This window comes from Electrophorus electricus, chromosome 4 (genome assembly GCF_041902795.1).
Source record: "Electrophorus electricus isolate QZ-2024a chromosome 4, ASM4190279v1, whole genome shotgun sequence".
In the NCBI taxonomy this organism is placed as follows: Eukaryota; Metazoa; Chordata; class Actinopteri; order Gymnotiformes; family Gymnotidae; genus Electrophorus; species Electrophorus electricus.
Genome location: NC_137500.1, coordinates 8,390,288 through 8,415,000, shown reverse-complemented (window position 1 = coordinate 8,415,000; position 24,713 = coordinate 8,390,288). Strand labels below are relative to the sequence as shown.

Genomic DNA, 24,713 nt, shown 5'->3' with positions numbered 1-24,713 from the left:
TCATTATGTCGTTCGCTTTGTCTCTCCCCCACACTCAGACTCACAGCATGCCTGCTGACTCACCCTCTCCCAAGTGAGTGAGTGTGTGTGTGTGTGTGTGTGTGTGTGTGTGTGTGTGTGTGTGTGTGTAGGTGTGTGTGATCTCACAGATATTTTGGTCTGCTGCCTGACGTGAACATTCCCTCTACCACAAATACGCGTGCACACACACACACACACACACACACACACACACACACAAACAAACACAAACAAATCAATAGCTAATTCCAAAACCCCTCCCCAAACAAACCTTCAACCCATTGCAAAAGCCAGAATATCACAATAGCACAGGCTTCCTTCACACTGTCTAGCTTTTCATTCAGCAAAAATGCATGCTCTCTCACACACCAGCTCTCTCAACCACCTCCATACTTCCAGAGGCACAGAGCAGCTCTGCACTAGCTGAGGAAGCGAAGCCTGAGCTGCATCCATTCAGCCAGCCTGAAGGCTCTGAACCTGGCATTCCCCTCTGAGCACCACACCGACAGAGCAACACACACACACCTCACTGCACCTTACATCTCCACTAACTCTCTATGTCTCACACACACACACACACACACACACACACACACACACACACACACACACACACACACACACACACACACACACAGCAGTGCTCAATTCTAAAATAAAAAATTAGCATTATGGAAAACAATACTCTTTACTACATTCTAATTCACACACATATGTATACACACATGTACACACACTCTCACACACACTCACACACAATGTTATCTCACAATCTTGTAGAATAGGCACCCTTCCCCCAAAATATATTATACAGGAGGGAGAGTTCAAATACACATATATTTGAATAAACAAAATGACTGATTTGCCAGTGTGTGGAAATACCAGTATAACTTCCTACATCTGCATGTCAAGTATAGCAGCACTAATGTTTATTATCCAGTCAGTAAAAGCCCTCAGGATCACATTAAAGAATAAAAGCCAAGAAGCCTCCCAAAAACACGCATGCTATATGTTTATCATCATTACCGATCACTGCCACGCTTCTCCCCAAGTTCATGAGAGCATGTCATCATGTCTTATTGTCAATAAGTTATCCCACTTAACACCACCTACAACTGTCCCTTCATGTCTATGAATTGTCACTGATCAACAATCAATAACCACTTCCTCTTCCCAGCCTAACAAATAAGCTTGTCCATCCAGTCATTTAACTTGACAACAGTCAAATGATATTCTATTAAACAACTGAACGCCAGAGCTCCTCCAGAGCTGAATCGCAGCCCGCCTGTGTTTACGCACACCCACACACACACTACCTGAGTCTGAGAGCTCGATGTCGTAGCCGCAGGGTGCTGAGTGCCAAGCCCAAAGCCCTGTGTGAGTGGGAGAGACTGTGCTCCATAGCGCCACACACACCCACACACACACACACACAAGCGGATAGACAGACAGACGAGGAGATGGGTACGTCGTGTTCTTGTCACAGAGCTCTAACCCTTTAGCTCTCGCTTCCTCTCCCCCTCACGCTCCCTCTGGAGTGTGGCACAGCTTGTTGAGAGAAAGGCGAGTCCAACCATCAGTCTATCGCATGACCACCTCACACCTATATGACAACCCTCCGCTCTTAACGTCTATGTCTCCACACACACACACACACACACTCTCACACACTCTCACACACACACACACACACACACACACACACACACACACACACACACACACACACACACTCACACACTCACACACTCACACACAAAACACTTACGCTCAGACACCAACATGAGGCACAATCCATCACACATAATTTCAGTTTCACAAACACACAAGCTCACACATACACATTGCTCTGTGGACTATGGCTCTTTTAGGTTCAGCCATATCTAACTAAAATCAAATCTATATTCGCATTTTTACTGTGTAACAGGTGGCAATTTAAACAGTTCTTTGAATTTTAGGTGATTTAAAAACATTCCTCTATGTCACAGTGCAGCTACGACTTTAGCACACTCGAACACAGCCCCAGCTTACAGAACACAAGAAATCAGTTATTGCTCCACAGTGTTTCATGTAAATTCACCTAATAAGAACATGCTTACTAAATGGGGAAAGCTTAAAGGACTCTGCGGGTCAATTTCCAAGTGTCTTCAAATATTTGCAGAAATTGGAATGACACATTCGAATAGCCATGGGTGAATTTGTTAAAAAGGTGGCAGCTTTATACTTGGACTAGTATGTAGCACTGTGCACCATTACAGCTGCGTGCACGAGGTTGTCCAAAGTCAGTTGGTCTCAACTCTCCTCCATCTCACCACTCAAGTGATGGCCTCAAATGAGGGGAACCTGAGCCTGGGCCAGAACACCCACACCTCACACACACCCTGCAAACTCCACAAGTACAGCCTCATCAGCTGGTGTCAGTTAGCCCAGGGGATTATCGTATTCCACACATGGCTGGGGGGATGGAGGGTGTTTGCTCATCCAGACGGCTCACCTGCGCTGAGGTGGCAGCGAACTTACAGCAACTGTGGTTAGACCTCGCACCTGGAACCGAAGCACCCACAGGAAAACTAACAAGGAACAAGTCTTGGAATTGCTTAATATTGCTGTGACTGATAGACCAAACATATCCAGAGTGTCAGTGAAAAGTTACATGTTAAGCAAAAATGTATGGAAAAAAAATGGATGTCCATTTTTGTAGGACATATTTAGTTAAAGAAAGCCTTAGAGGTTTGATATGGCAGCATTCTCCAACTGTCCTTATCAGGGCAATTAAAACCATGACTGCTAAAAGCAAGAACTGGAAGCTCTTCTCCTTAACAAAGAACATACCTAAACTAGTTTACATGCACAGTGATGGGATAAAACAGAGCTGCAGACTGTCTGCAGAGGTGAGTCACATACAATAGAAGATTCACCCAAAAAGATAAGAGAAAGAGGGTGGAACGCAGAGAGGATGGTGAGAGTAAGATGGTAAGAGATAAAGAAGAGAATTAGGAGAATATGAAGTTATATGAGAATAGAAGAAGCAGAGAGAGATAAGGAAAGAGGGATGGAGTAGAGAGACAGAAGAAGGCCTAATCGGGTTTCACTGCAAGGCCTGTCCACGCTTGGATGGGTGCTGTTTAATTTATAGAGTAAAGAGACAGAGAGAGAGAGAGAGAGAGAGAGAGAGAGAGACTGAGTGTGTGTGCGTGCGTGTCAGTCACAGGGCAGAGTGTGTGTGTGTGAGTAGGTGAGACAGAGAGAGACCAAGGTCACCAAAATGGTATGGAGGGTGAGTGATCCCTCTCTTTTGTGTAACTCAGTACCCGTATTCCAGTGACACAGTTAACAGAGATACCGTCTATGTTTCCGTGTGTTTGCGATGTGTCTCTGTGTGTTGTGGAAATGAGTCCATGTACGGGAGTGAGTGCAGAGCCTGACGCCACTCCTGAGTGCGCAGGGCTGACAGGATTCCCTCAATCTGCGCCGTTCTTCCTCTATTCATCTCACTCTCTCGCCAGCTCACTGGTGTAGATGCCTCTCCTCTCCAAGTCCACCCGGCTGTCCTGTCTTTTCCTTGTGCCACTCCTCTATAATCCTGTTCTCAACTTTGTTTTCAAAATAAAGTCTGTTCACTTATCTCATTCTCAATTCCAATCTCTAACCCTCCTACCCTCTCTCTCTCTCTCTCTCTCTCTCTCTCTCTCTCTCTCTCTCTCTCTCTCTCTCTCTCTCTCTCTCTCTCTCTCTCTCTCTCTCTCTCTCTCTCTCTCTCTCTCTCTCTCTTCTACCTGTCCTTTCTCTCTGTGTCAGCAAATCATTGCCCCATCAAAAGGGCACAGCCTAACATGCACGCACAGCCTGAAAATCAAAACCACCTCTATGTGATACATGCAAACATGAACACAAATGTAGTCCTCACACACCCAATTCAGTCATCTGTTGAGAAACTTTTCATATCTAGCTTCCATACTCAAGACACTCAAACAGTCCTTGTCATGTTTGTAACAAAGTTATTTTTATCTCCACACACACCTCATCTTCATCCTGCTGATTTATTGTCTTATTAGCACACACTTATGCACATCTTTAAAAGCTTTTAGAAACACTCATTATGTCCAGTGTGAAAGTCAGGCTCGGACTTTCTTCTGCTTTATTCTAATTCAGTGCTGGTTTCTCATCTCACTGAACCAAAACCACATAGATCTCACCAGCTCAGAGCTGCAAGACTGGTCACCTCAGCCTAAGTACAGTGGGATGCACTGCAGCAGATTCTAGAAGGTTCTATTCATGGATCTAGAGATAAAATTATGAAAACCCAGAATGCATGGCCAAATCTGGCTAGGAATTGTAGGACACCTTCTCAAACACTGATACGTTGACATAGCAGTCAATCGAGACATCTGGAGTTTCTTTCCTTTAGCTTAGAGATTCTAAAACCCAGTCCTCAAGGACTCGCCAAACATTCAACATTCTTGTTCCATTCTCCCAAATCACCAGAGCAAGCTAATCAGCCCATACTGTGGCTGCCTCCTGAATGTAAGGACCTCTGAATGGTAGCATTTGGGCCAGTCATGGTTCCAATTTCCAAAAGAGGACACCTCCCCTTTACCCACATTTATCACACCACATGATTACAAATTCATCACTATGATATCTTTAAAGCTTTGGTTAATCTCTCCAGACTGTATGTCAAATGACAAGTGTCATGCAGTATCGGCTCTTTAGCAGTGTTACAGTTTACATACTGGTCTGTTAAGGTGAGGCCCTAATAGCGCTGCACTTGATGCTGGTTACTAAGCATTATCATTAAAAAACCAACTTCAGATTATTGGGTTTGCTCCTAGATCCAATTATCATTCAACAATATTCTCTGATAGTCCAATACCATAAACCTAGACCCCATGGCACTTGGGGACCAACTTTAATACAACCAACAGCACTAATGTTATGCACAGCATAAGAACACTTATTCAGAACTTCAACCATTTTCATACTGTCACATGCTTAATGTTTGGGTGGGTACATCCATCTCTCTGCTTCCAGTGTTCCCTGACCCTCTCGGTGATCTGTGTTTGGGGGACGCCCGTGAGCCATGCTCCTTGGCACTGGCGCACACAGAGGTTAAGTGTCCCATGTACAGGAACAGTAAAGACAGGTGGGGCCTGGAGAGTCTAACCTCAAGCTTTAATAACTGAGTGCTAGCACAGTAATTTGAAACCACTTATACTTCCATTCATTAAAAACTTTATCACATACAGACAAGTGGTGTAGGATTGAGTTTGGTCTGGTTGGAATGCTCAGACTGTCTGTGTACTGTGGCTCACATAACACTGCTCTAGCATGCTAAGCATTTTTAAACGTGATAATGAGGGAAACTTCTTCCCAACTGATGCCGGCCATCACTCCCCTCTCCCCCGCTGAAGTGCTGCTCATTTCAGTTCTGGATAGGGCTTTGTGGATGCCAGCCCCATGCAGCTGGTCTCTGTACTGCCTCTGAGTGCAGTGCTCTGAAGTCACTACAACACAGTAACCCCCTTCTATGCTACCCCCTTACACAAACAATGAAACCAAGCAAAAAGCAGTCCTGTCCAATGTGCCTACCCTGATGAAAATAGTTTCTATAGTACAGAAGAGCCTGAGTCCCCTACTGAGAACTTAAGAAGGTGTTTCTGGAATAGTTTTTCAGGAAAACTGTCTCCACTAAGCTTCTCTTAGACAATGATTCGGACAGCTCAAAAAAAAAAAAAATTCAACAGAGATCCCTCAGTTTAAGCATCAACAGTGCTGACAACAGCTCTGTATCTCACCTGGTAGAGCAGACAGAACATGGTGCTAACAATGGATACGAGTGACTGCCAAATGCTATAAATGCAGTAGTGTGTAGAAGACCATATTACCTCATTAAAACGACAATAGCTAACACTATTACAAGCATGCATGTCTTACCATATGAACGAAATGCATAATGGCATCATAGTTTTTTTTAATTAGCAAACAGGACATTCAAATACATTTCCACCAGTTTTAGATGGATTTTTATATTCTATTAGATTTTGGTGACACAAAACTGTTGGTGGTTGTGGGAACAGATATTTGGACAATAGCTGGAGCTGTATCTTTCCTTAGTCTCCCTCTTTCATCTTACAGCACACCTCTCTGATCCATTAATGGCCATTGTACCTGGAGTGAGCCCCACTACACCTGCCTGCTCTGGACTGCCAAGTGTCTGTGCTCAGTCCTGGCACACTGTGGGTTAGTTTCAAATCTGCCATCCTTCCATACACTTCTCCAAACATCCCTCCATCCATCCCTTTCTAGCACTCCGTCCACCCCTTTACCTCTCCTTCTATCTCTCTCTCTCTCTCAATCTACAGATCTCTCTCTCCATCCACCCCACTACCTCTCCATCCACCCCTCAGTATCTCTCCACCCCTCGGGGGCTCTGTTGTGCTGTTATGCGCGCCGTGTCTTGGCACCGCCTCCGAGAGCTCTGAGTCACACAGCATGACTGCCTTCACCTGCCACTGATGACATCACCGCTGTCTAAATATACACAGGACTGCTGAACATTCATGAAATGTACCTGCACAGGCACTGGTGTGCACTATCAGGCACAGTGTGTTTCTAGTGTCAACGTGTATAAACATTACACCATCACTGTTAGGATGTGGATCCTGCTCTCCAAATATACTATATACACAGTGTGCATGACAAGCTATAGCAACATACAACAGTGAAACAACCAAGCCATACACAAACAATGCATAACTGTGGCTTGAGAGGAGCTTCACCCTGAGATTTGAATGTTTTAATACTATTGCATAGACTGGTCCTTTGTATGTATATAGCTGCTTTTGTCTTGTATTTGAATATGTCACATTGATTAAACAGATTTCTATCACGGAGACTGGAATGCTGGATTAATTCAGATCACATTGACTATTTTCAGGTGTGTATGTGCTTTCAGTGAGGTACTGACTACTTAGTATGATTACAATGATGTCTTGAATTTAGATATTGCTTAAGGATTCTGCTACAACATGAGCTAGAATTTTACTTGCCATACATTGTTGATTTAAAAACCTCTTGATATTTGAAAATGTGTTCTTTAATATTTCAGCATGTGACAAAAGGCTTTGCTAATGTATTTTTCCATTGTTTTATGCAAATATTGTGAAATAACATGAATCGAACACTTGCATTAAAATAATATGCAGATGTCCTACACTGGGGTCGGGATGTGATACAATGTGCAATAACACTTTGTGGGACTGGTTCACAGAACTACATATTATGATCTCTCCAATATCAGCCAATAACTACAGAACTCGGACTGTACACTTTGTTGAGACATCAGATATTGTGATGCATTTTGCTCTACTGCTGATGTATGAGATTAAGGAGCTGAATGGCCCAGTGCATCACTGGGCCTGAGTGGTGATGGTAAACCTTTGTCACATCACATTGCCTCGTGGTGCGTGTGCGCTTCCTTTATGTCATGTCTTTGTAAGCTTCAAGGCCAGTACAGCATGACACAGAAAAACATACTATATTTGCTGTGTGTATGTGTGTGTGTGTGTGTGTGATAACTGTATGTATGCATACATTTTCCTTCAGACTAAGCTGCTAAGGCAAACCCAGACAATAAAGGACAGCAGCCTGCTTAGAACGGATACCGACAGACAGAGAAAGAGAGAGAGCCCGCGGGAGAGAGCGCGAGTGAGAGAGCGCGAGTGAGAGAAGGAGAAAGACGCGGAGAAAGAAAGATAGGGAGGTATGTGGAATGGAGAACAGGAGACAGTGAGTCGCAAAGACGGGTAAATGAAAACCTGGGGGCGGAAGGGGAGTGATTCCAATCAGCTGAGGTGCTTTACCTTTCCAGGGACGAGGATTTTTCTGAGTTGACGGACATGAGCGGAGGCTTCAAGCCGCTTGCTCCCAAAGGAACGACAGAGGTGACGAGGAACAAATAAAACACTCTCTCTCTCTCTCTATCTGAATCTGTGTCCTCAGTGTCTCCTTTCTGTGCAGTTCGTCTCAACTGGGGGGGGGTGCGGTCTCCTCCTCTCCCCTCTTCCTCAGAGAAAAAGAAAGAAAGGATGGAGGGCAAATAAAAGAAGAGATCTGGGATAAAAAAAAAATGTAAAAAAAAAAAAAACGAATCGGAGAGGCGAAGAGAAATCTTGATCTTCCTGCGCGTGAGCCTAGTCGGACGCCGCGAGGAGCCCCTCCTCAACCCTCTCCTCCCTCCTTCCCTTCCTTCCTTCCTTCCCTCTGTCCCTCTTTTCACTCGTTTTCAGGCTCAGAGGATTTTTTGGTTCCCTCTTTTCACACTGCCGTCTTCCCTGGCCCTCTGCTGCTGCCGTTTCCTGGATGATGATGAAATGAACAGCGGAGCTCCCTCACGCTGTCTGCCTGCCGCTCACACTCTCCCGCTCTCGCGCGCTCTCTCTCTCTCTCGCGCTCTCTCTCTCTCTCTCTCAGCGCAGTGGTTAGCTCCGCAGGCCCTTCTGCAGCTCTGCACAACAACAGAGCTGTGAACGCAGCGGGCTAAACCACTGCCTGAGAGGGCATGGGGGGGTGCTGTGGAGAGGAGGAGGAGAAACTGCCCCATCACTCCTTCGCTGGCTCTCCCTGCCCCTCCCACTGCTTAGACCATGCCTCCCTCCCTCTCTTCCTCCATCCCTCCATTCTATTATGACATTCTGTATCTTGTGCCAACATGGCACATACATACTTTACCCCCTTATTTCATTCTCCCTCCCCTACCTCTGAGAGCTCGCACTCTCTTCCTGTCCCTCCATTGTACAGCTGTCGTTTTGCCTCCTCTCAGTATTCTCTCCCTGTCTGTGCTCTGTATCTCCCCCTTCTTGCAGGTGGGCCTGTTTCTGTATGCGAGCAACAGAGCAACAGTAAGCCACAGAAAGTGTGTGTGTGTGTGTGTGTGTGTGTGTGTGTGTGTGTGTGTGAGAGAGCGAGAGGGAGAGAGAGATACAGAGCCATGAAAGGTGTTGTAATCACAGGGGGTCTAATACTGCCCTTCTAATGATTCTCCCCCTCCTCCTCCCTCCCTCTTTCCATCCCTCTTTCCATCCCTTCCTCTCTCCCTCCCTCCTTCCCTCTCCTCAATCAGACCTTATTTTCTTGAGAGGAGAAACGAGGTTGTGCTGAGGTTACTGGAACTACCCTTAGCGCTTGACTACAGGTAAAACAGTAACAGAATCTTTCAGAACTGCAGCATCTGTTGCGAGTTAAATGCAAGAGCCTCAAGATCCCTATGCTTTATATTCTCTAGATGTATGTATTAGCAATATGATCCTTTTTTTAAGATCCTCAGAAAGAAAATGAGAAAGAAAAAGTCTGAGAGAGAGAGAGAGAGAGAGAGAGAGAGAGAGAAGCAGGGTGTTATTTCATGTGGGATACTGTGAACAGTAGTGATGACCTTGATACTGCTGTATAAAGAAGGGTGCCTTCAGTATGCGTTCGTGTGTGTGTGTGTGTGTGTGTGTGCGCGCGCGCACGTGTGCGTGGATGCATTTGTGTATGCGTGTGTGTGTGTGTGTGTGTGTGGTGTAAGCATACCCAAGCTCAGCAAAGTCTCAGGCAAGAAGACATGCAGTCTGCACCCCATTTCACCTCCTCTCACCATCGCTCACTCCACCAGTGGAAGTAGGCCATGTAAAGATAGCTTCAAGCAGCCTTAATTTGTACTCCAAAAATATCAAAACGGAGAGAGAGAGAGAGAGAGAGAGAGACGCAGGCAGTCTAGGCCTTTACCTCCTTCTCCTGTTCCTACAGCAACAGTGCTCTGTGCCAGAGTGTGGGCGTGTGAGTTTCTGTGTTCTTCTTAGTTTTCATGTGCACTTGTTTCTTAGCTAATCACAGATCACAGTTGCTATAGAGATGGAGCCGGTTTATTCCAGTATATGGTTTGCTAAGTGACACAAAGCGTGGGGTTCTCAAGCAACCACAGCACAGACTCCTGTGTGTGTGTGTGTGTGTGTGTGTGTGTGTGAAATACACATCTAGAAGACATTTATGCTGTTCTGTCACCTTTTTTAAATGAGAAAGATTGAGAAGAACACAGAAGTGAGAGAGGGACAGACAGAGAAACAAAAAGATGTGGGGTTAGAGAAAGGTTAAGAGATGGAGGGAGACACAGAGAGAGAGAGAGAGAGAGAGAGAGAGAGAGAGAGAGAGAGAGACTTTAGAGTGTGCAGGTGAGCAATTGGAGATTTAATGCCTTCTATAGTCTCTGCCTCCCCACGGCATGCTGGGATCAGATTGTTAGTGAAGTTTTTCGAGGTTTTTAGTGAGGATAAAAGTGTTCAGCACACAAGTGCATGCTCTCTCTCTCCCTCTCTCTCTCTCTCTCTCTCTCTCACACACACACACAAAATCTAGGTTGTTTGGTGATGATGCAATGATCAGTGCAAAGATCAGCAACTGGCATTCACCTTGCTTACTGTCTGTGACTTCACACTGACAGAATAATGTGTGTGTGTGTGTGTGTGTGTGTGTGTGTGTGTGATCTTTGACCTGGTCAGCCAGATGCTTCTTTGTGTTCTGTCTAAACAAGGCTGAGTCATACACAAGAGTCAATAGTCATCAATTCTGTTTATGTCCCTCTCTCTCTCTCCCTCTCTCTCTCTCTCTCCTTTTAAAATCAAACACCTGCAACCACTAAGAAACATCAATCTCTAACCAATTACAGCCTCTACAGCTAAACCTTTCTGCATCTAAGCCTCTACACTTTAACGCTCTTTAGTGTTCTATAAAATGGAACAAACTAATGAGCAGGCCCTACTCGCTCTCTAGTTTTCTTTTTAAACTGTTTTGTAGATTATGAGGACAAGAAAACCCTTATATATTTTGTATATATATTCCATTTATATGTATATATTTGAGAATATAATCTGTACAAAAATATTACAATTCTATGTTTACAAATACTATTCATCTCGTGATATTTGGTTTACATCCAGGTCTAAGAACTCAAAAAGGTCTGAAAACTTAGTGTTCCTTTTTTTTTTAAACTCACAGACACAGACAGAGACACACACATACACCATGATCTACAGGTCTTCTCAGTCAAAACTCAACTTAAAGAAAGGCCTAGAGTCTGCCCTCTACTGGCCACACTACACACTGCTTTCCTTTCAGCTCTGAATACTATACTCACCAAAGCACTCACAAAAGCACTATGTGGTTATATTTATGTGGTCATATTTAGGAAATATTTTTCATAATTGTATACTGTGATTTATAGACATATTTGTTTGGTGACACTTTGTTTTGAATGGTACCTTTTAGATTTAATAACACTCAAGAGACTCAGTAACATGTCAATGATGTAGCAGTAGTGAAGCATTTGAATACATTCAGTAGATTAATTAAGACTAATGAACTGTGTAAATAAAATTTGTTTATAATATAATCTGATGAATTCAGTCATTCAGTCACTTCATTTGGAGTGTCCAAGTTCATATCTGTAGAAGTCACTGAACATGTATCAGTTATAATACATACCATCTTAGTATACTCAACAAGCAGTTAGACATGCTGTTGACAACATTCTGTAATTGTATTTTAACTGGACTTTGGTTAGGGTTAGGATCAGGATTTGCGCCAGGATAAGGGTTAGGATGAGGTTTTGAGGTAAGGTTGGTGTTAGGACTAGGTTTTGGGTTGAAATTAAGGTTGAGATTCCCATAGCAATAAGATTCTCAGAGTATGTACAGTTTCTTAAAACCAATTTTTAATCCTCTTGTGATTATTGATTGCCAGTGATGTGCATTTGTAGTGGTTTCCAATATTCAGTTTAAATTATTTCATGTCGTGTTATATGTCCACGTATCATCATGTGCATGTTTTGTGAATCACTTTGTGACTCTAGAAATGCTATACAAATACTAATTTATTTAGCTACTTCCATTCTGGCATATTTGCCTTTGTAAGTCTGTTTCAGTTGTCTAAGTATGAATTTTCTCAGTTTATTTTTCCTTTTAATCTTACTGATGCAAGCACATTTTTACAGATAGCAGCCCACACCACAACCATCTGACAGTACCCAAAAACCCAAAAGTCTCTGCAGCACATAAAGCAAAATACGAGATTTTAATAGACTACACAAAGCATATTGGACTCTCCCTCCAGAAAGCCACGCCCTACCAGACTGACCCAGAAGCATCTGCTTGCCCTTGCAGCCTCCTTGCCCTATACATTCCACTGCAGCTAAGATGAGCTCAGAACTGCCAAATCGCCATTTGCAGCCAAGCTAAGTCACTGGGGCAAGTTTCTCTTTTCACTGTTAACAGAAATCCTACAGCCTGTTTTGCATGTAAAAGTCTCCTTCCCAGCACTATAATAAACACTGGTTCACACATGCATTAATATTTTAGCATGCCTATGCTTACTGGTGATTCCAGATGGCCATGGTAGCTGAATCTCACCAAAACACTGTGGACAAGAGGACTGTTGGAGTTTCTAGATCAGATCAGAGGGGGTCCACCTTTTCAGTCAAATGAAAAAAAGATTTTAAATAAATTTCAGAATATTCTAAACATACAAATAACATTATCTGTGTGATTCTGAATACTTTTATTATGAGTGATATATATCCTATTGCATCATTGCCTGGAATTCATACAGGCTTTTGATGAATGAAGTTACACTGCAAGCATGTATTACACATACGTTATAAGCATAAATGGTGTTAATTTAAGGTAAGAGTGTGGATAATAGAATGTGCAAGGCTAGCGGTCAAAGGATTTGTCCCTTTGTGATGAGGTGTGGCATGCAAATGCAATTCATTTTATTTTATTTTTTTAAAGGCAGGCTGCAAGCACGAGTCCCAGAAAGACAAAGGTGTTTAACTGAAAACGAAAGTAACACATTTGTTAGCACATAGGCAGTGGAACAATAACCGACAGGTAGGAGAGCATAAAGGAGAAAATTTACACACGTAGTGATGAGGAGGTGTGACAACATGAGGAAGATGAAGTGAAAACACAATGCACATGGTTACATGCTAACATAAAACAAAACACATTTAAATTTCAGAGGACCAACAGACGTTAAGACTGATTAAGACCAGCCTTTTAAAACTCGCCCCTCTGAAAGAACATCTGAAAACTCCAAAAACAAATGGAGAATTTCCACAGCAAATGATGCAACTGTTTAGTGAAATGTCTGAAACTTGGAAATCTCAAAAGGAAGCACAAAATGTGAGTGGTCTTTTGCGTCTTACTCATGGAAAAAAATTATTCAAGTTATCTTGCAAACTGTCTGCTTCATGGAGTGCCAAAATATTAGTTCACTTTGTAGGCATCTTTGCAGTTTAGTTTCAGACACATCTAACAATAAATGTTGAAAATGAAATCCTTGGATCTCTTGTTAATGTGCAGTTCAGATATGGAGAATTAGTCACTTAGAAAGACCCTGATATTTATTAAAAAAAAAAAAAGTCCCCCAACCAAAACACACTAGAATAATAACTGCAGTAGCCTAATTCTCTGTAATATTATCCTCATCATATACATTCCACTTTACAAGCTGTTATCTGTTAGTTCGAACATTAACTAAACTAAATTATCTCCAACACTATTAGCAAACATTAGTGAAAACATTCATTCTCGGATGTAATTCACTCATGTAACTACATATTTACTTACATTATTAAGAGCAGAACTATCTATCACTATTCATGGATAACAAGGTGTTTATTCCTGTCTTTACTGCTAACCACTTCGTTAAGACAGCCAAGTTATTTAAAGCTACTTACTAGCAAGATATTACACCATTCACGCATACGCATTTCACCAAATATACTCACGATTGGAGTATATCTGTATGGAAATTAGACACGCAGCCCCAAAGTGCAGCGAAAATCATATGAGAGTTTTCTGTGGTCAGTTTCAGTGTGAATTCAAATTCCCCTCAACAACTACCTCTGATCAGCCAAACTGCACGCAGTAACTACCTCCTGAGCTAAATAATCCCTCAATCGCAACTACCCCCATAGCTGAACAAATCCTCAGCCTCAAGTACCACAGAGCCCTCAACCCAAATTACCCCTCACAGCTCCTCCACAACATGTTCCCCATCACCTACACCATAGCCAATTACCCCTCAATAAAAATTACCCTCCACAGCTAAATGCCCCTCAACAACAACAACTACCCCCACAGTGGGCAAGAAGAATAAAGGAAACAAGGATCACTGATCAGAATGAGGAAAACCCTCTTTGCAAGGTGTTAACTCCTTTAATGGGTATGTGGTGCTTAAGAAAACTGAGTGTTCTACAGTGCTCTCAAACCCCTGGGCACAGTCCATTTCAGCCGGTAGAAATGGTGAGCAGCAAAACTGACAACTGCATACCAGTACGTGGCACCCAAGACAAAGAACCCACACTATGCTAGCCACTTAGGAAATCGTTTAGCAATGTCTCACACCAGCATCACCTGAAATCATTGGCAATCACTTAAGAACAATCGCCAGCATCAAGAAAATACAATGGCTTTACCAGAACCTGCTTATCAGCTCTGCTGATCAGGAACTCCATCATTAGGGACCTGAGAAACAGACTCCATAAAACTCTCTGCTCCACCTGTGCAGCTGTCTGTGACTTTGTCTGTAAACAGCTGGCTCTCCTCCGCCTTTGCTCACCGCAAAGTGAATTTCATAGACAATTTTAACATCTTTTGGGAGCATGGTGACCTTTTTAAACTGGATGGGGTACACTCCAATCCCCCAATCCCCTTGTATCTTGGTTGCTACACTCGAACATATCCATCAACAGTCACACACCATGGATCAGCGTTAACAACAGACCAGGAAGCCCAGGAAACTGCGTTACACTACCCCCTAAGGAGCAAGAAGACCGATGACACAGTCTACTATTCCGGTACTATGCAGTAGACTGTGGCATGGTTGTCAGAGCAACAGGAGCACTAATCATGATCCTGTTAGATCTAATGTAATTATACTAAAGCTGAACAAACAAACTGAGGTATTACACTTAACTGATGTGTTAAATGCTGCAGTTCTTAATGTTAGATTGTTAGCCAACAAAGCCTTCACAACAGAGCAAATAGACTATCAGTTGGACATCATCTTTGACTGAATCCTGGCTCAGCAATGACAATAACATTACCGAAAGATAAAATAAATAAATAAATAAATACATCGATCCCCACTTCATTACTGTTTTCTGAGTGTTCCAAGGGCTAATAAATGCTGGAGGAGTAGCTTGTATTTTCACAGTAAAATATGTCTTCACAATGTTTCGGGGAATACAGCACTTTTGAATAGCTTGCTAAAAAGCTTAGGGGCCAACAGTCATTTCTAATGACTGTCCTATATCACCCAACTAGACCTCCCCCAGGTGTCCATGATGAACTTGGCAATCTGTTAACAAAAATAATGACTGACTTTGACTTTAATATCCATCTTGGCAAGCCCGCAAATCCTACTGCTTGTGATTTCACCGTGCTGTTAATATATTTGACCTCACACAACATATAATCTGTCCTACACATAAACATGGCCATACTGTATACTTACTTATATCCTTTAAGGTAGAGACCAAGATCTCAAACATACATGATGCAGGATTCTTGGACAGTTACTGTATTTTCCTTTATGTTCTCTGTGCTCATCAGTTTTAAAACTACTAAGAAAACTGTTAAAGTGCTGCTTTACAGATGGATCGGTTGAGACATTTTTCTAACCTTTTTAGCTCACTAACTTCCATTAAGGCCATAACTACTGACAACCTGGTAGACAGCCTGGTAACAACCAGAGGCGTAATATTTCTAAAACTCCATGGAAAAATTCAGCCTCATTGTGACATTGGTGGAACGGAAGGTGCGAGAGGCGATGATGAATCAAAAAAAGAGTCCTTGTTTTCCATGACTTTCATGAATACAAATGACCAAGATGCAAGGCAGCGGCAAGAAATATAAATAGTTTAGACTTATTTTAGAACTGATGTTAGGAAGCTGTGGGCTTAAATAGTGACAGGGAAAACAAGAAACAGGTGTGAAACGCTAATATGCTGCTGACTGGGACATGAAAGAACGGGTGGGTCCCTCACGCTGGATGGCCGGCCGGAGAGAGACTGCAGGAAAGCGCTACCAAAGTGGACACAGACTACACTCACTGTCAACTTTGGAAAATCTTAAAATGTATTCAAGATGAACTCAACTTGCACAGAAGCAGTGTGAGGGTAAGCTAATTTTCAAGCCTGACTAATATCCATCAAAATAATCCTAAATTCCTTTTTACTATAGTTGACAAGCTGATTAACCACTCAGCTCATATCTCATTAGAACTGTCTAGTGACAAGTGTGATTATTTTGCTGAATTATTTGATATTTTGTTGAATTCTCTGAGGTCAGCAGCCCCCCAGTGACCTACTAATTCTTAGAAATTGACCTTGAAATACTTACAAAAGTGATCTCATTATTAAACACTACTAGCTGTCCTCTAGACAACATACCAGCAGAATTTTTAAACAAATAAGCTTTCAGTGCACTGTCAAAGGACATTGTTAGCGTTGTTAATCAGTCACTTAAACAAGGAATCTACCCAGAGTCTCAAAACAACAGTTATAAGGCCTCTTCTAAAGAAGAATAAATTAACTAACCTCACTAACTTCAATAATTACAGACTGAACTCTAATATGCCATTTTTAGGAAAGCTTATTGAGAAGGTGGTCTCTCTTCAACTTTAAGAATATTTAAATATTATTGAACTAAATGTGACTCATTAGTTGAGGCTGAGGGTTATTTAGCTTTTTGGGTGGTTGCGGTTGAAAGATTACTTAGTTGTGGGGGTAGCTGTTGAGGGCAACTTGGCTGTGGGGTTTAATTTGTGTTAAGGGGCAATTGGCTGTGACATTCTTAGAGCCGAAATGGTTATTAGGTGTTGGGGCTGAGGGCTATTTGGCTCTGGGGGTAATTTAGGTTGAGTGGTAATTTCCTGTGTGGTAGTTGACACTGAGGAGATATTTAGCTTCCGGGGTAGTTGTGGATAAAGGTGGTAGGTGTTGAAGAGTATTGGGCTGAGGGGGTAAGTGGATGTGGGGTAGTTTAGGCAGAGAGGTTGTTTATCTGACCATGTAGTTCTTGTTGAGGGAATGAGAAAGAGGAGACAGCCCATGCGTGTGTCCTTTGAGACTGGTCTACTTTAGGGAAAAAATCCACTTTTACAGGCCGTCGTGCAAAATCTGTAAGTCCTATCTGTTGCAAAAGCACAAGCATACTATTCCTGTGTGAAAACTACATTTGTGATGAATTTGCTGGTTCTGTGACAAAACTGGACCATGAAAATTTCAAGATTTCAACAGTATTTCAGGATTACATTTTACATTTAAACAGCGTTCAACATAATTTAACAGTACTCATCAGGTTATTAACATTAAAACAGTGAAACAGCATTTTATTCATTTTTAGCTGCTTTGTCAATATGACATAAAGCAAAATACCCCTCCACTACAACTACCCCAAACAGCTAAATGACCTTTTAACCTCAGCTACCCCACAGCCCCTCATCCATAACCACCCCATAAGCTAAATTACCCATAACATCTATCCCAGCTAAATACCACAACTACCACAACTGCTAAACCAGAACTACCCACAAAAATCACCCTCAACAGCTAAATAACACCTCAACAATAACTACTCCATTTTGTGAGAATGTTATGCTGAGTTTGTGAGGATTTTCTGCTCACTGACAGATTTTGGAGGTCACCTAGTAAAACCCTAGGTCATAGCCAAATTGGCATTTGGTCAGCACACGAAAATCAGCTCGATTGCTACATGTGAATTGTTCAAAGGCAAGGATCGCTCGCTTAGTCCTGAAAACTATCTAGCATGCTAAATCTCTGCACCTGTCAGCAAGTCCAAATTCTGGACTTGAATATGGGGAAACCTCTGTCCGAAACATCCTGTTACTCTGAAAACCTTAAGTACCTCTCGAAAATTTTGAATATCTCTTACTACAGTACACTGCAGTTACTGACCTGAAATTTTTCATTATAATATTTTTATTTTTTATATATATATATATATATATATATATATATATATATATATATATATATATATATATATATATATAGGAGAGCGAGAGATGCTGGGCTTCAAGAGAAAACAATCTGTCTCACATGGTAGACAACAACAAACTGACATTTATGTTCATGAACATTATTTTAATGTAAGTGTGAAAACATTATTTTAACATTAGTCCAAGAACATTAAAGTAACATTAGTGCATAAATATTAGTGTAACTTTAGTCCAAAAATGTTATTATAACATTGGTGTTTAAATGTTTTTAACATTAATGTGAAAATATTATTTTAACATTAGTGTGAGAACCTTAGTATAACATAAATCAGAGAACGTTAGTGTAATGTTAGTCCAAGAGATGGCAACTTAAATCAGCGGCTCCAACTTGAGTCGCACTTCTGATGTGTTTCGAAAGACTCGTGACTCCACCGTGACATAAGACTTGTGAAATTTAAGCGGTGGGAAAAAACAAGAATCTAATGGATGTTCCAAGATGGTTATGCTCAGTAATCTTTTCATTTTTTCATCTTTCAGCTCTGTCGCTGATGTTCAATTCAGCAAGGGTACACAACCAGCCTTTAAATCAATCATCACCTCAATGTACAAAATCTCAGTCAGAAGGACAGTCAAAGTTCTACATGTCACATCAAAATAAACGACACTGGCAAAATGATGATGAATTTTATAAAGACATCTGAAAACACACCAGAAGGTTGGCAAGAATAGCAAGCATGCTAGCCAGCTAGGTGTCTAGCCTGTAGTTGCATTATAGACATTTAGCTAGATAGCCAATAAATATTTTATCTAGTAAGCTCCATATTATTTTAAGCCCTGGCTTTTGTAGCTATATGCTCCATTGCCCTATTGCCATTTTCTCATTAGCTGTTAGTTTGCAGACCAGTGTAAATTTAATATTAGGTTTTGAGAATCAGACTTGAACCCTAGAGACTCAAGGTTTGACACAGACTTGCACCCCGGAGACTCGAGACTTGACTTGGAGTTGTTCAATGTGACTTGTGAACATCTCTGGTTAGTTCAAGAACATTAAGGTAATATTAGCCCGAAAATATTTTTAAGGCAGTTTTCAAACTACAGATGGAACTACAGATGGACTGCCGCTTTGTTCATATATACATATACACGTGTGTAAAGTAAAATAAAACATTCCTCATTGCATAGCTAGTTTGCTATACCAAGTGGTTCTTTGCAAGCCTGGATCAGTGCACAGGGTCAGCCATTAACATTGCCCCTGGAGACAAGAGGGTTAAGGGCCTTGTTCAAGGGCCCAACAGGGTCAGAACCACGACTCAAACCCACAACCATGTAGCCCAAAGTCCTAGCCACCAGGCTGCCACATTAGTGTTTGAACTAAACTCTGCAGGGCAGTAGACTACAGAACTGGACTTGGGTACCCCTTGGCTACAGTGTGTGATGGCCACTTACATATTTATCAGCTAGAAAGTAGGTGTGGTCTCTGATAATCAAACTCATGATGTTGGTGTTGATAAAACTCTACACTACCTTCTCTATCATTGTTTTGTTTTCAAACATAAATCAACATTATGTTCTTAATGAATTCTGTTTTCTTTCTTGCAAAACAATGAAAAATGGTGCAGATACATTACTGAATTGATACGAATTACTGTTAAGAGTAGTATTGTCAATAAAATCCTAACAATAGCCATCCTGAGGCTGAGACCTCAGGTGGTTTAAAGGGGTCACATCCTACATTTTTCTTTTATTTTATATTTTCCCTTGATGATCTTATGTTTGTGTGGCTTTAGAGTCCAAAAACAGGCATTTTTCCTTTTTACATGGTCATTTCGCAACCTCAAGTTCAAGTTTGGTTTATTTGTCACATACATAGCCCCATGTTGTCCTTTTGAATTAAACCAGCCATTTCAGTTACTTCACCTTTAAAATGGATATAAGATAAATCTCTGATAAGCTCTGTTCTGATTAGCTGCCCTGTATTGTGCCTCAATTCAAAAAGCATATCAGAGCTGAAACACGCCAGAGATCTGAAATGTAAGAGGGTGGGGCAAACTGCTGTAGGCTATATGGATGGAGTTGCATAAATGAGTGTTCTTATGGCATAAAAAATTTCAAAATGGGCTCTTTTTTTTGCAGCTAAGATTCCATATATGGGGGGTGAATGGTGTGTTCTGAAACTTTAACAATATTTACATATTATTTAAAAATGAATTTCTTAATTTCATTAAAATGAGGGAAATTCAGTTTTAGCTGATTGTGTGTTTGCTTAAGTAAAAAGACGAAAAGAACAAGTCAGACAAGTGAGCTAGAACACAAAAGGCAGGTCCAAAGAAGGGATGGAAAAACAGCTAAACTGGTTGGCTTACTACCTTTGAAGCCATTTTCCTTTCATAATAAAATCTTGGTCCACACACTATTTGCTAAAAGTTTACTTTTTGGCGGGGAGTGAGGTAAGGCGATCATGACCTCAGTAATTTTTGAAACACGGTCATTGTGCTTAGTTTATTCTGTGTTATAAACTAAGCACCAATTGGCAATGATGGATGGATTTGAAGTTTACTACAGCCACTCAGTCCCTGAAAGAGCTACTATATTATTATGCCTAAAGATTAAATATTTATTCTTAATATTGTTATGTATGCAAAATAGTATCTCAAATCTATGAGAACTGAACACCAAACAACTCAAATTAGCCCAAAATAATTTGGGTCACAGTCTGTTCTCTCTAAAAGATGGAAACACACCACCCTCTGGTAACGTTTATGGCATTTAGCGGACACTTTTATCCAAAGCAACTTACAATTATGACTGAGTCATAGAGGGTTAAGGGTCTTTCTCAGGAGCCCAACAGTGGCAACTTGGCAGTGGTGGGGCTTGAACCAGCAACATTCCAATTGTAAGTCATGTACCTTAACCACCCACCTACCACTGCCCAGTATCAGCTCCAAATATCTCAAATCCCTATAACACAGACAATCAACTGAGGATAGGGAAGGAGAGAGAGAAAAAGATGGCTAGGGAGAGAGGAAAGAAATCGCGTCCTCGTCTTTCTATTTCAGACAAAAGATCACTCTCCAACAGGTGGCAGCAGTAAGCAAAAAAATTATACACTCAGTGTATTCTTCTTGTGGGTTTGAGAAGGTATCTTTATTGACCCATTCACTTATAAAGATGATTTGGTTTAACTGTTTCAATGATTTCTAAACTAGAATGTAAAGGATATTGTCCAGACAAGCTCATTTGAAAGTTCCTTCTCTTCATATAATAAACTAATGAAATGAACCCAGTGATTCCACTGAAAATCTTGTGAAAAGTCTGCACAGGAGCAGGATTCAAGGATGCAAAACAGTTTTGGTTTGGCTATGCTAGTTCAAGATCAAATAGGATATACTGAATGTGCAAGTATAGATATCTAAGTACCTAAGGATTATCACATCATAGTGTAAAATAGGAGTAATATTTTTATTTATTCTATATAGTAATGTGATATGTATTATATATAAAATGAATACTCTGAGATAAGCAGCTATATACGTTGTGCAGCATTACAAATAAAATGATATACATCAAGTGCACATAGTACAAGTTAATATAGACATGGAATATACAGCAAGTGGAACATGAAGTGGAACATTGACTGAGGGTCAATACGAAACATGTATCATTAACATGCTGAGCTTTTAACAGATGAGGCAAAGATAACTGATAACAATATGATAACTGTTGGCATACAGGTCCTACAAAAGCGTTCCCTTCTGATGAAGAAGTAGAGTATGGTTTTCTAGTGTAGCTTGTTGCAATATTTGAATGTGCAGTACAATATTATATCATTTTAAACATGCACATGTAAAAGGCCAAAAATATTAATGCAAAAGAGAGAAGCAATGCACTACGTAAAATGTTATTCATACAGTATGACCCTGCAGAAAAACGACTTGAAAAGTCTTTTGTCAACCTGTAGATGATAAAAGTCACTCAACTGACTCCTGAAATGCAGTTGATGGTCATGAATAAAGACAGCCATTTCCCAGGTCAAGCTTTTAAAATCAGAGGACTGCAAGGCACAGTATTCACTAGTTGTGGTGCATTCTGAATTATGGTTTGGATTTAGTCGTAACATTTTTTCAAGTTCTTTACGTAGCCTTGTAGACAGTAAGTTTAGACTTGTCTGAGTACAAACAACACTTGTGTAGCTGTACATTCATCACTGGCAAAAATGTTAAGTACAGTTTAAGGCTTGATCTTATAGGTAAGCGTTGTCGTGGTAACTTATACCATTTAAAATGACAACAAAAGGAACTGGCTCCATAATTACATAGAAGAGGTCATGTAGAGATTCCAAGGCTTTGCCTCATAGAAATTAGTGTTGAATAAAGTTTAATAAATGAGCCCAGTGCCATGTTTCAGCTGAAGCTCACTACTTAAGCTTAACTGAAGTCTTAACTGAAACTAAAGCTTAACTGAAGTCAGCCCTGTGATGTCTAGACATTTCCTCACTGCACTGATATCTACAGACAGTTCCCCACTGCTCTGTGAAGTCTTCAGTCAGTTCGTGACTGCCCTGTGAAGTATTCAGTCAGTTCGTGACTGCCCTGTGATGTCTACAGCCAGTTCCTCACTGCTCAGTGAAGTCTACAGCCAGTTCCTCACTGCTCAGTGAAGTCTACAGCCAGTTCCTCACTGCTCTGTGAAGTCTTCAGTCAGTTCCTCACTGCTCTGTGAAGTCTACAGTCAGTTCCTCACTGCTCTGTGAAGTCTACAGTCAGTTCCTCACTGCTCTGTGAAGTCTTCAGTCAGTTCCTCACTGCTCTGTGAAGTCTACAGTCAGTTCCTCACTGCTCTGTGAAGTCTACAGTCAGTTCCTCACTGCTCTGTGAAGTCTACAGTCAGTTCCTCACTGCTCTGTGAAGTCTACAGTCAGTTCCTCACTGCTCTGTGAAGTCTACAGTCAGTTCCTCACTGCTCTGTGAAGTCTTCAGTCAGTTCCTCACTGCTCTGTGAAGTCTTCAGTCAGTTCCTCACTGCTCTGTGAAGTCTTCAGACAGTTCCTCACTGCTCTGTGAAGTCTTCAGTCAGTTCCTCACTGCTCTGTGAAGTCTACACTCAGTTCCTCACTGCTCTGTGAAGTCTTCAGACAGTTCCTCACTGCTCTGTGAAGTCTTCAGACAGTTCCTCACTGCTCTGTGAAGTCTTCAGACAGTTCCTCACTGCTCTGTGAAGTCTTCAGACAGTTCCTCACTGCTCTGTGCTGTCCGTGTATTTTGGACACCATTTCTGAAAGTGCAGCCTTTTGTCCTGTCCCAATTATGTCCATTGTATTTAATGCAACACTTAAATTCTACATCTAGGGTTGCTACTTGTCTGGTTTTCACCTGGACAGTCCGGTTTTTAGGCTGTATATTTGGGTATCCAGTTTTCACTTGCAATTGTCTGTTTTTTGTTTGTTTTGTTTTGTTTTTTGTCAATGTTCTGTTGAATTGCTGGGGAGGTTGAACAAGTAATACAAGTCAAATATAAAGTACAGGTAGAAGTATAGGATAGGAGAATAGGAGTATCTCTTTTGGCTTGTTGAGAAGGTAGCAATCCACAACTGACTATAAATATGTCTGATAAAGCTGCTTCTAAGTTCAAGAAGTCTTCAGTTGACATGCTTCCTTCATATGGACCACCTGACAATAAATACACAAACCACGAATTGGAAAATAAGCCACCTGAGTTTACTAAACCAAGAACTAGTTTTGATCTTCACAGATAGTTCTGATAAAGTATCCTACACCAGGTCAAGCACTGGGCATAAACAGCAAAAAATACAGTTAAGTCAAATTGGTCTGATGCAAAAATATTTTTAAAGTTTGGTGTACTTTTTCCAGAAGGAGAGTTTGCATGAGTTTTCACATCACATTCAGCAAATGGTTATAACTTAAGAATAAACTTCTCTAAACCATTCATGTGAGTGGTTCCTGTTTTGTTTAGAAACTTTGAGAAAACCCAACAGCATATAATACAAATTAAACATTGCATAGATTACATGAACACATATCTGCAATGGTTATATGCTCAGATTGGAAGTGTCCTCATGATGTAAGGAAACCTTGTCTTAAAAATGCCCAAGTAAAGGTATGGTAACATCACAGATCTGAGTACATTTATGCAAGTTTTATCCTAGGAGCATCAAAGATATTTATAAATTCAACTGAAACACTAAACTGAAGTAAACAATGTCTTAAAGCACAGACATACAACAGACCAGACACATCTCAGCCTCACATGGTGACCAAGCATTTCGCTAAGACAATCTCACAGCGATGCTGCTCTAATATTAGACTATTTTTTACATGGACAGCAAACTGCTCCTGCTACTATAAATGATATCTGAATAAGGTGAAGATAAGACACTTGAGATGGGCCTGTTTTCAGGGTTTCATTAGCAGCAGGGGAAGCACTTGAAGGAGAGGAATCAGAGTTGTGAGCAATACACACAAAGACATGGTGGATGTCCCGTCTGCTGCTGTCTTCTTGGCACCAAGACTGGTACTGGCATTACCCAACTGTTCAGCCTAATCTTAGCAGAATGACTTAAACGAGTGGGTGGCAAATCCATGCAGACCTGGCCACCAGTTTTCAGTTACACACAG

The 24,713-nt window shown here is 41.3% G+C and overlaps 1 protein-coding gene across 6 annotated transcripts in view; it reads right to left on the bottom strand.

The window, feature by feature from the left end:
* The window catches only part of srpk2 (SRSF protein kinase 2), a 47,733-nt gene that overhangs the window by 18,308 nt on the left and 4,712 nt on the right, over positions 1-24,713 (bottom strand). The window contains exons 1-2 of one of the 6 annotated variants that reach the window (XM_081712169.1): positions 9,592-9,715; positions 7,884-8,082 (exon numbers count right to left, since the gene is read on the bottom strand). The exons of 1 other annotated variant lie outside the window; for it this stretch is intronic. In XM_081712169.1, coding sequence (XP_081568295.1) covers positions 7,884-8,082; positions 9,592-9,658 — 266 coding nt within the window. In that variant the 5' untranslated portion in view covers positions 9,659-9,715. Of the gene's footprint in view, positions 1-7,883; positions 8,083-9,591; positions 9,716-24,713 lie in introns of those variants that run through there. 4 more of the 6 variants (XM_081712168.1, XM_081712167.1, XM_081712166.1 and 1 more) reach the window with 4 other exon arrangements.